Source organism: Haliotis rubra, unplaced genomic scaffold (genome assembly GCF_003918875.1).
Source record: "Haliotis rubra isolate DU_JTF1 unplaced genomic scaffold, ASM391887v1 Scf309, whole genome shotgun sequence".
NCBI lineage: Eukaryota > Metazoa > Mollusca > Gastropoda > Lepetellida > Haliotidae > Haliotis > Haliotis rubra.
In genome coordinates this window covers 1034234-1047157 of record NW_025766979.1, presented here as the reverse complement: position 1 = coordinate 1047157, position 12924 = coordinate 1034234, and the positions used below count along the sequence as shown (strand labels likewise).

Sequence of the window (12924 nt, the reverse complement as noted above, 5' to 3'; positions counted from 1 at the left end):
GCTTCTTACGACAAGCATAGTCGCCTTTTGTGGCAAGCATGGGTTGCTGAAGACCTATTCTACCCTGGATCTTCACGGGTCCAGCTATATGAGAGCGACCTGCACCAGTCTTGACCAGACATTCTAGTGATTCACTGAGCAAGAGCACAGATCTTGTGACCAGCTGAGGTTGCTGGGACCTTTTCTAACGAAGATTAGCCACAGGGAATCAGCACTTAGAAATCTATTCTGACCCAGGATCACCATGGGAATTTAGTAACAGCTACAGTGAGAGAAATTATCTGAAACCTGAATATACGGATAATATTCATTGATGTGAAGTCAATTCAGATTCTATGCAAATGTTCCAAACTGACTCGAACATTACATTTCCATTGCTACAATTCAGGGCAAATCTAACATGGGAACAATGAGGCCTAGATACCAGAACACCGTCACAACACAACTTGGCACAAAACAACAAGAATCAAACTTAAGAAACTCAATATGGAACATGTATGCAACTCAAGATAACTGTTGAAACGAAAGTAGTAAAAAGCAATACTCACATGCCTTACCTTTCTTGGGCGAGATGGCCTTGAGAGCCAAAATGTTGCGTTCGTCTATCGCCCATCCATGCATCTTCCTGTACGATTCACGACCCTTCTCGGTTAGCTTATCCCACGATTTTGGCTTTGATAAAAGTTCGCTGACAGTTCCTTGGGACAGGCCCAGCACATGTTTGGCAAACAGTCTCTGCCCTATATTGTGTATGCTTAGGAGCTCGCGCACATTTTTGGCAACATAAGTAGTGTCCAAGCCCCCTTGTTGAGTGTTGCCTTCTGTCTTGACAACACTTGGGGATAGAAAGCCTGTATTCATATGATTGTTAGGATATGCAAAGTATGGTGAGGGTGGGGGGTGGAAGAGGTGGGCGTCAGGGCTGGCAAGAGAGTGAGATGTGGTGGAAGGAGGAGTTTCCGCGACTCCGTTTGACACGGGCGACTCGGCAGCTGAGTCGGCCAATGATGGGGTTTGTGATGACGGCGTTTGTCTCAGAGGTGCCACGCACTTTTCCGCGGAATCCTCGGGAACGGTGGTGGCCCCGTCGGGCACATCTTCAGCTGGAGAAGGAGGAGTGGGTGTGTCAGGCGGCCCTGCAAGAAAGGTGTAGAATGCGCATGACTTCAATATACTGGTCAGAGGTTAGGACGTACAAGTCGGCCAGTCGGGATAGAAGTTCACTGAGCATGCAGTAGATCACACGTCATCCGCCAATCTTCAGTCATCGGTAATTAAATCCATTAGCATTTATATAGCAGCTGGTCCTACCAAATTTCCTGATGTTATATGCGGTATGCTTACTGTTTGTCACGGGACAATAGCGGCCAAAAGTAGGGAAACTTTGGATGTCTGAGACATGAGCACATACACCTTTCTTACAGCGACGCACACGAGGACGCCGGTAACAATGGTCACCCAGGGAGAGGGCCCCACGCAGGTTTGCAGATTGTTCCCGGAATGAAAGGTGGCCTTCCGTCAAAGGGAGGCAATCTTGGGTAAAAGTGACGGCAGCAGTGTATTCAGGTGGTGAGAGAGCAGAGTCATGGAATTTGAATTTAGAATGGTAGCAAGAAAGCATTGCATTGAGATCTAGCACTAAAATCTAGTGATGTCTTGAGCGACAAAATCGATCCTCACAAAGCAGGACAACAACTGTCCTAATGACAGGAAGAGCATCTGGAGGATGCAAAAAATTGTATGTACAAGAGTTGTACAGCGTGGCATGTTTGCATTGATTTGTCTGTACGAATTAGTTAGTGCAAGAAGAAGGGGAAAGTGCACATCAACAAACCAAACTGTTTCTAGTTCTCAAATTAATATGACCCAACAGCCAAATCAATTTGTGTCTCTAAAGACCCTGTACAGTACAGTTTCTTGTCCCATTTGAATGTACAGTAACCTATATTTATCACTGTACGATGAGTGCAGGTTGACTATAGATCCATATCACCTATCTACTATGGAGTGATCTGGTGTGTGGCTATACTCATATGACCTGAGCTGAGGGAGGCTGTTTTGGACTACACTTGTTTAAACTATCAAGTGATATGATGTGAAATTACTTGTATCGCCCATCTACTGTCCAGTGATGTTGTGTGTGTCTACTTGTATTCCTTTCTGTACTAAAGTGACCTGGCATGAAACTACTCGTATCACCCATCTACTGTATAGTGATGTAGTTCTCTAACATGTTAGCCTCTTTGTGTGGCTGTCACTTTGACAGCAACGATGTTCACCACTTTCCATCGCAACACCTGAATCATAACCAATACAATCACACAGATGCTAAAACAGTCTACAACTGTGGTCATCATAAATAATAACAGATTGACAATACGCCAACAAAAAGTACAAAGAAAGTAAAAGCACAAAACCACTACCAACTGGCCAAGGAGCACAGGGCATCACTTCTATACTGAACATAAGGCTGGCAGGACTCGGGATTGCTCTTGACAAAAGGTCAATCCAGTTCCTTACCACCACCCTCCTCATGCTGCCTTGATCAACACTCAAACTATCTGCCGAAGCATGTTTTGGAAGAAGATGGTGAGTCTTTATCAGACAAGGCAACATGAAGATGGTTGTAGAGAAAGAGCTGTCCTACCTTTGATGTCTGCGTTGGCCACCTTCAGTTGGGTGTTCTCTGATTGTAGAGTCTTGTTCTTCTCCAGCAGAAGCATCTCAAGTGACTTGGATGACTGAGTTGTCTCCCCTTCCTCTTCTTCCGGACTGGCAAACTCAACCGATTTCATGACGCTGCAAGAACAAAGGAGTTAGTGAGGATTTACACCAGCAATATTCCAGCAATCACATGATAAACAGTAGAGACTGAACAAAATCCTGCAGACTTTGATGCAGCAACTACAGTGTGCTACTAGGGATCGGACGGGACAAATTTTACAACATTGATCAACATTACCCTACCCTCCCTGGGTACCCACCAGAGTTCTCAAGAACAAAATTAGTTGTACTAGAGCCCTGGCAAATAGTATTTAGATACATGTATCAAACAATCTAATGATGCAACACAGAAGTTGTCTGAAGTCTTATCATTACTTTTTTATCCCTGGTACTAAAACTTATTTAAGAGTGAGTGAGTTTAGTTTTACGCCACACTCAGCAATATTCCAGCGATATGGCAGCAGTCTGTAAATAATCGTGTCTGGACCAGACAATCCAGTGATCAACAGCATGAGCATCGATCTGTGCAATTGGGAACCGATGACATGTGACAACCAAGTCAGCGAGCCTGACCACCCAATCCCGTTAGTCGCCTCTTACAACAAGCATAGTCGCCTTTTGTTGCAAGCATGGGTTGCTGAAGACCTATTCTACCCCGGATCTTCACGGGTCACTTATCAAAGAAACAGAATGCGAACATCAGTGACTTGTGTCACCATTGTTGTTGCTATTGGACTATACAGTAATGAATGTCTGTATGTTTGTAATGAACACACTTTGGCAGACATAACAAACTTGTTGATTTTTCCAGTCTCTGGCTGTATATTTTAGTCAAAATGTGAATAATGAACTATGGTTATAACAAATTCATACCTGTGGTCCCGTTCTCTTTTTATTTTACTATATTGTTATGACCGTATCTTAATGTATCACATGACTGGGTGCGGGTAGTACAGTAGGTACCAAACTTATACTCAGGACCCACCGGACTCAAGGACCCAAGTTACCCATCCCAGCTCTACTGGGGACTCACTTCAGTTCCCGCTTGATCTCTTCATAGTCGTCTTGAGACTTGATTCTCTCCTCCAGCAGGCGGAATGCCTTGTTCTTGGCGGTCAATTCCTCCTCTAGCCGTGACACCTGGCTGGCTGCCGACTCTCGCAGCTTCGACAGCGATGCCTGAAGTCTCTGCACATCCTCCACCAGCTGGGCAATCTGTAAGTATAGATGAATATGTAACTATCTGATTAGCCACAGGATTACAAGTCTTCACAATACAGCAGTTTTTGTTTTTCCTGTGCTGTCAATACTGTACACAACTGACAACACGTCAAGTTGTGCAGGTCCCATGATTGCACAACCCTAGACAACTGACAACACCACAAGTTGTGCAGGTCCCATGATTGCACTACCCTAGACAACTGACAACACCACAAGTTGTGCAGGTCCCATGATTGCACTACCCTAGACAACTGACAACACGTCAAGTTGTACAGGTCCCATGATTGCACTACCCTAGACAACTGACAACACCACATGGTGTGCAGGTCCCATGATTGCACTACCCTAGACAACTGACAACACCACAAGTTGTACAGGTCCCATGATTGCACTACCCTAGACAACTGACAACACCACAAGTTGTGCAGGTCCCATGATTGCACTACCCTAGACAACTGACAACACCACAAGTTGTACAGGTCCCATGATTGCACTACCCTAGACAACTGACAACACCACAAGTTGTGCAGGTCCCATGATTGCACTACCCTAGACAACTGACAACACCACAAGTTGTGCAGGTCCCATGATTGCACTACCCTAGACAACTGACAACACCACAAGTTGTACAGGTCCCACCCATACTATCAACAACATACCCACCTGACCACACCATGAAGATGCCCATGCTGGCAACGCTGCATGGATTGAGTAACATACTAACCCCTGTCCTGTCCTACGAGTCCATCCCAGTGCTCCACCAACTACCTCCCACACCAACAATCTTCCAAAGTTGCAGCATTACAGGTCACATTGTAGGCCAGTCCAAGTGAGTCCATACATTAGTTTTCAGCAACCATTAAAACTTAATCCAGGATCCTGCCATCAAGCATGACATCCTTCCTCATAAGACACCTCTGCTGACTCAACCAACAAACATCTACTGCACTGCCCAGTGTAAACTGCCTACTGAAGACAAAGCCCCATCTCCAGTGCATGTTATGGAACCCTATTGTCACAGCTTGCTCTGACAAACTTGACTGATTACTCAAATCAATCATCATGATCAATGGTGCATAATCAATCACCCAATCGAAGATCAATCCAACAGTCACGTTATTGACTTCAAATCTTTATCTCAAAACACCCCAGGAACCGTTGCCATGGTAACCGACTGTGATCAATAGCCTCCCGTCAATCAATCTTCCAATCAATCAAGCTCCTGAGTTAATGATACGTTTTTTGGCCCAAACTCATTGATGTCACCAAAGTTTTTCAGGTCAATTTGATCGGTTTTAATGATTTCTGATAGACAGTTTTGAGGCCAGATACTATGAGAAGCAATACATCAGTCTGCATTGGTACAATCAAAGCCTGCCATTATTTCATGTCTTTTTCATGTTCATCTTAAATCTCCAACTGTCAGAAAGACGAATGGAGGGGTGAAAAAAGTAGGGCTTCAATACATCCACAGGAAATGAATGTACAGTGAAAGTTTTGGCAGGGCACTTTATGACATACTTATATCCCACACTGACAAAATAATGCACACAATCAAACTAGACAGTAGCTATATTCCATTGGGACAGCAGTTATATTCCCTTGCCAGAAACATCAGAGAGGTAATTTCCAAAATATATTGAGTAGCAGTTGGAATGAGTTGCAGAAAAGTTGAATAATTAGTGTCAAGCAGTAATCTTGGAATAAGCAATGGTTCTGGTCTGTCAGATATCAGTTGGAGCTCCACAACAGTCAGATATCAGTTGGGAGCTCCACCACAGTCAGATATCAGTTGGAGTTCCACAACAGTCAGACATCAGTTGGAGCTCCACAACAATCAGATATCAGTTGGGGTCCCACAACAGTCAGATATCAGTTGGGAGTTCCACAACAGTCAGATATCGGTTGGAGTTCCACAACAGTCAGATATCAGTTGGGGTCCCACAACAGTCAGATATCAGTTGGAGGTCCACAACAGTCAGATATCAGTTGGGGTCCCACAACAATCAGATATCAGTTGGGGTCCCACAACAATCAGATATCAGTTGGGGTCCCACAACAATCAGATATCAGTTGGAGTCCCACAACAATCAGATATCAGTTGGAGCTCCACAACAATCAGATATCAGTTGGGGTCCCACAACAATCAGATATCGGTTGGAGCTCCACAACAATCAGATATCAGTTGGAGTTCCACAACAGTCAGATATCGGTTGGAGTCCTACCACAGTCAGATATCAGTTGGAGTTCCACAACAGTCATATATCAGTGTTTGCTGTGCAAGTAAGATATCAGTTGGGGTCACACAACAGTCAGATATCTGTGTTTGCTGTGCAAGTAAGATATCAGTTGGGGTTACACAACAGTCAGATATCAGTGTTTGCTGTGCAAGTAAGATATCAGTTGGGGTCACACAACAGTCAGATATCAGTGTTTGCTGTGCAAGTAAGATATCAGTTGGGGTTACACAACAGTCAGATATCAGTGTTTGCTGTGCAAGTAAGATATCAGTTGGGGTAACACAACAGTCAGATATCAGTTGGGGTAGCACAACAGTCACATATCAGTTTTGATAGCACAACAGTCAGATATCAGTTTGGGTCACACAACAGTCAGATATCAGTTGGGGTAGCACAACAGTCAGATATCAGCTGGGGTCCCACAACAGTCAGATGTCAGTTGTTTGGTAGCACACCAGTCAGATATCAGTTGGGGTAGCACAACAGTCAGATATCAGTTGGGGTAGCACAACAGTCATATCAGTTGGGGCACCACAACAGTCAGATATCAGTTGGGGTCCCACAACAGTCAGATATCAGTGTTTGTTGTGCAAGTTAGATACCAGTCTACACACCTCCTTTTCCTTGGCAGCAAGCTCCACCTCCAGGTTGGATCTCTTCAGGATGTCAATGGCCTGCTCCATATCAGGTGCAGTCTGCATGTGCTCTGCCTGTGCTAGGTTCTGATTGGCCGATGCCAGATGTGTCTTCAATGTCTCCACGTGACGTTCTGCTGCCGCAGCACGCTACAACATAGTATAATAATAATGAGCATCATCATCAAAAGACAACTTCAAAATCAAAACAAAAAAGTTTATTAACTAAAAGAAAACTTACGTTTCAGAAACGACTCATATACTTAATTCCTATGGACTTACCTCATTGGCTCGCTCCAGATCTGCCATTACCATGTCCATCTCATCGGACCTGAAAGATTGCACAACAGAATAAAGGTAAACTGTGTAACAAAGAGGACTAAGAACTCTCCTTCACTGGAGACACAAACAGTCTGATTGCTCCTCCATAATCACTAACAAGTACAAAATCAATAAAACATGGTATTTATCCCTCTGTCACAAATTAATTTTAATCACACAATCAATTACCATTATCTACAAGTTGAGTATTTCAAATAACACAAATAAACATAATTTCTTCATCAAATCCATCCTGTGATAGACAGCAGTGAAATCATCCCTTTGTCAATTTTGTGTAAATTCATCCAAATCCTGAGATTAAGAGATGGGAGATTGTGTCGATTTCCAGCTATAACATTCCAGTCCACCAATCACAGCTTGGCTCACGCCTTGAAATCATTGATTTATTGATCTCAAGGATCGATACCTGATCAGATGGCGTCAATCACTTCATACCTTGTTAACTGGTTGCCTAGCAACAGAAGGTATCTGGTAATGTCTAAATACAGATTGATGCAGGCTGGTCAGCCATAGATACATCAGATCCTAACTGTTTAACGTTTCCTGAATAATGGATATTGTCAATTAATCTACAACAAATATTGATACTCACATCAATTATTTCAAGATCAATACCGTTAGGAATCAATATCCAGTAAAGGATGGAACCATAGTTGCAGCATCTATCTGTTCTTCAGTGTTATTGATCTTAACTCCCGCTTTCAATTAAGATATGCTCCCAACATTCCTCAAATACACCAACATTGACAAAGAAATAACAAAGGTAATCGAACAAGAAGATACTTGGGAAATGCAAAATTGAAAACAAGGCAGTGAGACGAAATACTAGTGTCACCCGATAACAAAGGCACATTGAAGACGAGTTACTAGTCTCATCCCCATCACAAATGCACACTGAGAATATGCTTGAAATGAGTTACTCGTGTCACCTCCATCACAATGGCACTCTGATACTATGATGTGCAATGAGTTACTCGTGTCACCTCCATTACAATGGCACTCTGATACTATGATGTGCAAGGAGGTACTTGTGTCACTCCCATTACATAGGCACTCTGATAATATCGAAATGAGTTACTAGTCTCCCCCTACCTCATTACAAAGGCAAACCGAGACTATGCATTAAGACCAGTTACCAGTCTCACCCTCATCACAAAGGCACATTGATACCATGCATTGAGAATGAGTTACTAGTGTCATTCTCATCACAAAGGCACATCGAGACCATGCATTGAGAGTTACTAGTCTCACCCTCATCACAAAGGCACATTGAGACCATGCATTGAGACCAGTTACTAGTCTCACCCTCATCACAAAGGCACATTGATACCATGCATTGAGACAAGTTACTAGTCTCACCCTCATCACAAAGGCACATTGATACTATGCATTGAGACGAAGTTACTAGTCTCACCCTCATCACAAAGGCACATTGATACCATGCATTAAGACCAGTTACTAGTCTCACCCTCATCACAAAGGCACATTGATACCATGCATTGAGACGAGTTACTAGTCTCACCCTCATCACAAAGGCACATTGATACCATGCATTGAGACGAGTTACTAGTGTCATTCTCATCACAAAGGCACATTGATACCATGCATTGAGACGAGTTACTAGTCTCACCCCCACTACAAAAGCACATTGAGACTATGCATTGAGACGAGTTACTAACGTCAGCCAAATAAGACACACACTGTATGTGACTGTCTTGTCAATGTAAGATACTCTGCTTATAACAGGAAATCTCAGGCAATTGTTTAAAGGTTGCCAGTATGATTACTGTAAGTTACACAGTTCAATAGCCGTGTGTTGACAAAGAGTGCGCTGCTCCCGAGCTGTGAGCAAGACCCTACAGCCTGCAGCTCTGACAGCCATATGCGTCAATCAGGCGTCGATAATGTCTGCTAATAAGATAAAACCATTGTACATGTTTGCACAACAGATTTCCCCAACAGGTTACAATTTATTACAGGCTTGTTAAACATCGCTAGTGGGGATTGTGATGATTTTAATCTTTAATTCAACTTGACAAATTATTCACGATATGCTATCACTAAAAATCAATAATCAAAAAGTGTTGCAAGGAAAATAGCTTTGATCGGCGTGAAATTGTTTCTTGTCAAAAGCTGACATTTTTCCATCACACTGCCCTCAGCAAACAATGTGTGTGTCTTCAATTCACACAACAACCCATAACCTCCATTGTGTTTGTTATGTGGTTTTTAAACCGAAGGACTTTTGAGATAAAAAACTGATGAATGTTGTTGAACCACGTAGCATTCTTTTATTTTGTTTTAGGAGTTGAAACTTCCATAATGGCCACCAGTCCCCGGAGACTGCTTTAGTTGGGATAAAAAGTTAAGTGCTTATGACGACAGCCTGTACTCTGTGTAGTGGGTCTGGGTCTGTCTACCTGATCTCATCTGGACAGGCACTCAAACACTGTCAAAATGTTGTGACACGAGTCAGTTGGATCATGAGGCTGGATCAACTATGGGTAAGAACTACACTGAATGGGTTCACAGTATTTATTGTCCATGCCTCCCTGTGTCTGCACTGTTTATCCTCCAACATGACCACTTCCCACTGTTCACTGCATTAATTCACCAACATGACCCCTCCCACATTTCACATTACATATCCTCCAACATGGCCCCTCCTACTGTTCACATTACATATTCTCCAACATGGCCCCTCCCACATTTCACATTACATATTCTCCAACATGGCCCCTCCTACTGTTCACATTACATATTCTCCAACATGGCCCCTCCCACTGTTCACATTACATATTCTCCAACATGGCCCCTCCCACTGTTCACATTACATATTCTCCAACATGGCCCCTCCCACTGTTCACACATTACATATTCCCCAACATGACCCCCTCCCACTGTTCACATTACATATTCTCCAACATGGCCTCCCTCCCACTGTTCACATTACATATTCCCTAACATGACCCCTCCCACTGTTCACATTACATATTCTCCAACATGGCCCCTCCCACTGTTCACACTGTTCACATTACATATTCTCCAACATGGCCCCTCCCACTGTTCACATTACATATTCTCCAACATGGCCCCTCCCACTGTTCACATTACATATTCTCCAACATGGCCCCTCCCACTGTTCACATTACATATTCCCCAACATGGCCCCTCCTACATTTCACATTACATTCACATTTCCCACTGTTCACATTACATATTCTCCAACATGGCCCTCCCACTGTTCACATTCTCCAACATGGCCCCTTCCACTGTTAACATTACATATTCTCCAACATGGCCCCTCCCACATTTCACATTACATATTCTCCAACATGGCCCCTCCCACATTTCACATTACATATTCTCCAACATGGCCCCTCCCACTGTTCACATTACATATTCCCAACATGACCCCTCCCACTGTTCACATTACATATTCTCCAACATGGCCCCTCCCACTGTTCACACTGTTCACATTACATATTCTCCAACATGGCCCCTCCCACTGTTCACATTACATATTCTCCAACATGGCCCCTCCCACTGTTCACATTACATATTCTCCAACATGGCCCCTCCCACTGTTCACATTACATATTCCCCAACATGGCCCCTCCCACATTTCACATTACATATTCTCCAACATGGCCCCTCCCACTGTTCACATTACATATTCTCCAACATGGCCCCTCCCACTGTTCACATTCTCCAACATGGCCCCTCCCACTGTTAACATTACATATTCTCCACATGGCCTCCCTCCACATTTCACATTACATATTCTCCAACATGGCTCCCTCCCACATTTCACATTACATATTCTCCAACATGCCCATTACATATATATTCCCAACATGACCCTCCCACTGTTCACATTACATATTCTCCAAACATGACTGTTCACACTGTTCACATTACATATTCTCCAACATGGCCCTCCCACTCACATTACATATTCTCCAACATGGCCCCTCCCACTGTTCACATTACATATTCTCCAACATGGCCCCTCCCACTGTTCATTCATATATTCTCCAACATGGCCCCCTCCCACATTTCACATTACATATTCTCCAACATGGCTCCCTCCCACTTCACATTACATATTCTCCAACATGGCCCCTCCCACTGTTCACATTCTCCAACATGGCCCCCCTCCCACTGTTAACATTACATATTCTCCAACATGGCCCCTCCCACATTTCACATTACATATTCTCCAACATGGATCCCTCCCACATTTCACATTACATATTCTCCAACATGGCCCCCTCCCTCATTTCACATTACATATTCTCCTAACATGGACCCCTCCCACATTTCACATTACATATTTCCAACATGGCCCTCTCACTAACAGTTTGACCCAGCAACATCACGGTGGGGACACCAGACATGGGCTTTCACATTCAACCATCAGCGGATCTTCTTTAACCATGACCTACCTCACCGGCCCCACTGTTCACATTACATATTCTCTAACATGACCCCTCCTCCACATTTCACATTACATATTCCCCAACATGACCCCTCCCACATTTCACATTACATATTCTCCAACATGACCCCTCCCACATTTCACATTACATATTCTCCAACATGACCCCTCCCACATTTCACATTACATATTCTCCAACATGACCCTCCCACATTTCACATTACATATTCTCCAACATGACCCTCCCACATTTCACATTACATATTCTCCTAACATGATCCCACATTTCACATTACATGATTCTCCAACATGGCCCCTCATTTCACATTTCACATTACATATTCTCTCCAACATGACCCTCCCACATTTCACATTACATATTCTCCAACATGACCCCTCCCACATTTCACATTACATATTCTCCAACATGACCCCTCCCACATTTCACATTACATATTCTCCAACATGGCCCCTCCCACATTTCACATTACATATTCTCCAACATGACCCCTCCCACATTTCACATTACATATTCTCCAAACATGACCCCTCCCACATTTCACATTACATATTCTCCAACATGACCTCCTAGTATTCACAATATGTATTCTCCAACATGACCCCTACCTGTGTCTGCTCTATTCACCTATCTATCTGAAAGCCTGGCCAAGCATACTCAAGTAGACGACAAGTTTGATTCATGAAGAACTTCCTAAGAGCAGATAGCATGATGATGATAACACCTCACATCATTTTACGACACAGACACCAGTCTGAAGTTATCAACTAGATGTTTAGTTTAGTAATGGAACTTCAATACACCAGTTAATAAGTGTTGATAGTTCTGAAGGTGCTCTGTGACTCTGGCGGGCATTGCTGGGCTATTGGTTTAACAAGTTAAGCATGTTGCTGGTAGCAGGGCTCGTAACTTTCATCCAATGGGAGGGCTTCGCATGCTGTCAACATAATACACTATCTTCATAATTCAAACGAATAAAGACCCACAAAAAGTGGCTGTGATTTGGGCGTAGCTGGACTAACACTCTGTTCATTGTCTCATTCTGAATCTATTAATAATCACCTTGTGTCATTTTGATGTCATTATCCATTCCACACTATTAATCACGGGGTTGGCAGTTGACCTCTCGTGACGCGTGTCAAACTGCTGAAGGTGACTGAGATCTCAATGCTAATATATTACGTGGTAATTAGCCTGCCTTGCTGACATCGTCGGGGATCGCAACAACTACCGCCGCGGGCACAATCGTATTTAATATGAGAAAACACGCTAATCAAGAAGAGAGGTCAGTCACTGAAACAA

General features: G+C 43.5%; 1 protein-coding gene across 1 annotated transcript in view; it reads right to left on the bottom strand.

The window, feature by feature from the left end:
* LOC124283059 (homeobox protein cut-like 1) overlaps nt 1-12924 on the bottom strand; it is a 126562-nt gene that overhangs the window by 19643 nt on the left and 93995 nt on the right. The window contains 5 exon segments of the mRNA XM_046719079.1: nt 558-1136; nt 2648-2799; nt 3758-3939; nt 6800-6970; nt 7103-7151. Of these exon segments, the coding sequence (XP_046575035.1) occupies nt 558-1136; nt 2648-2799; nt 3758-3939; nt 6800-6970; nt 7103-7151 (1133 nt within the window).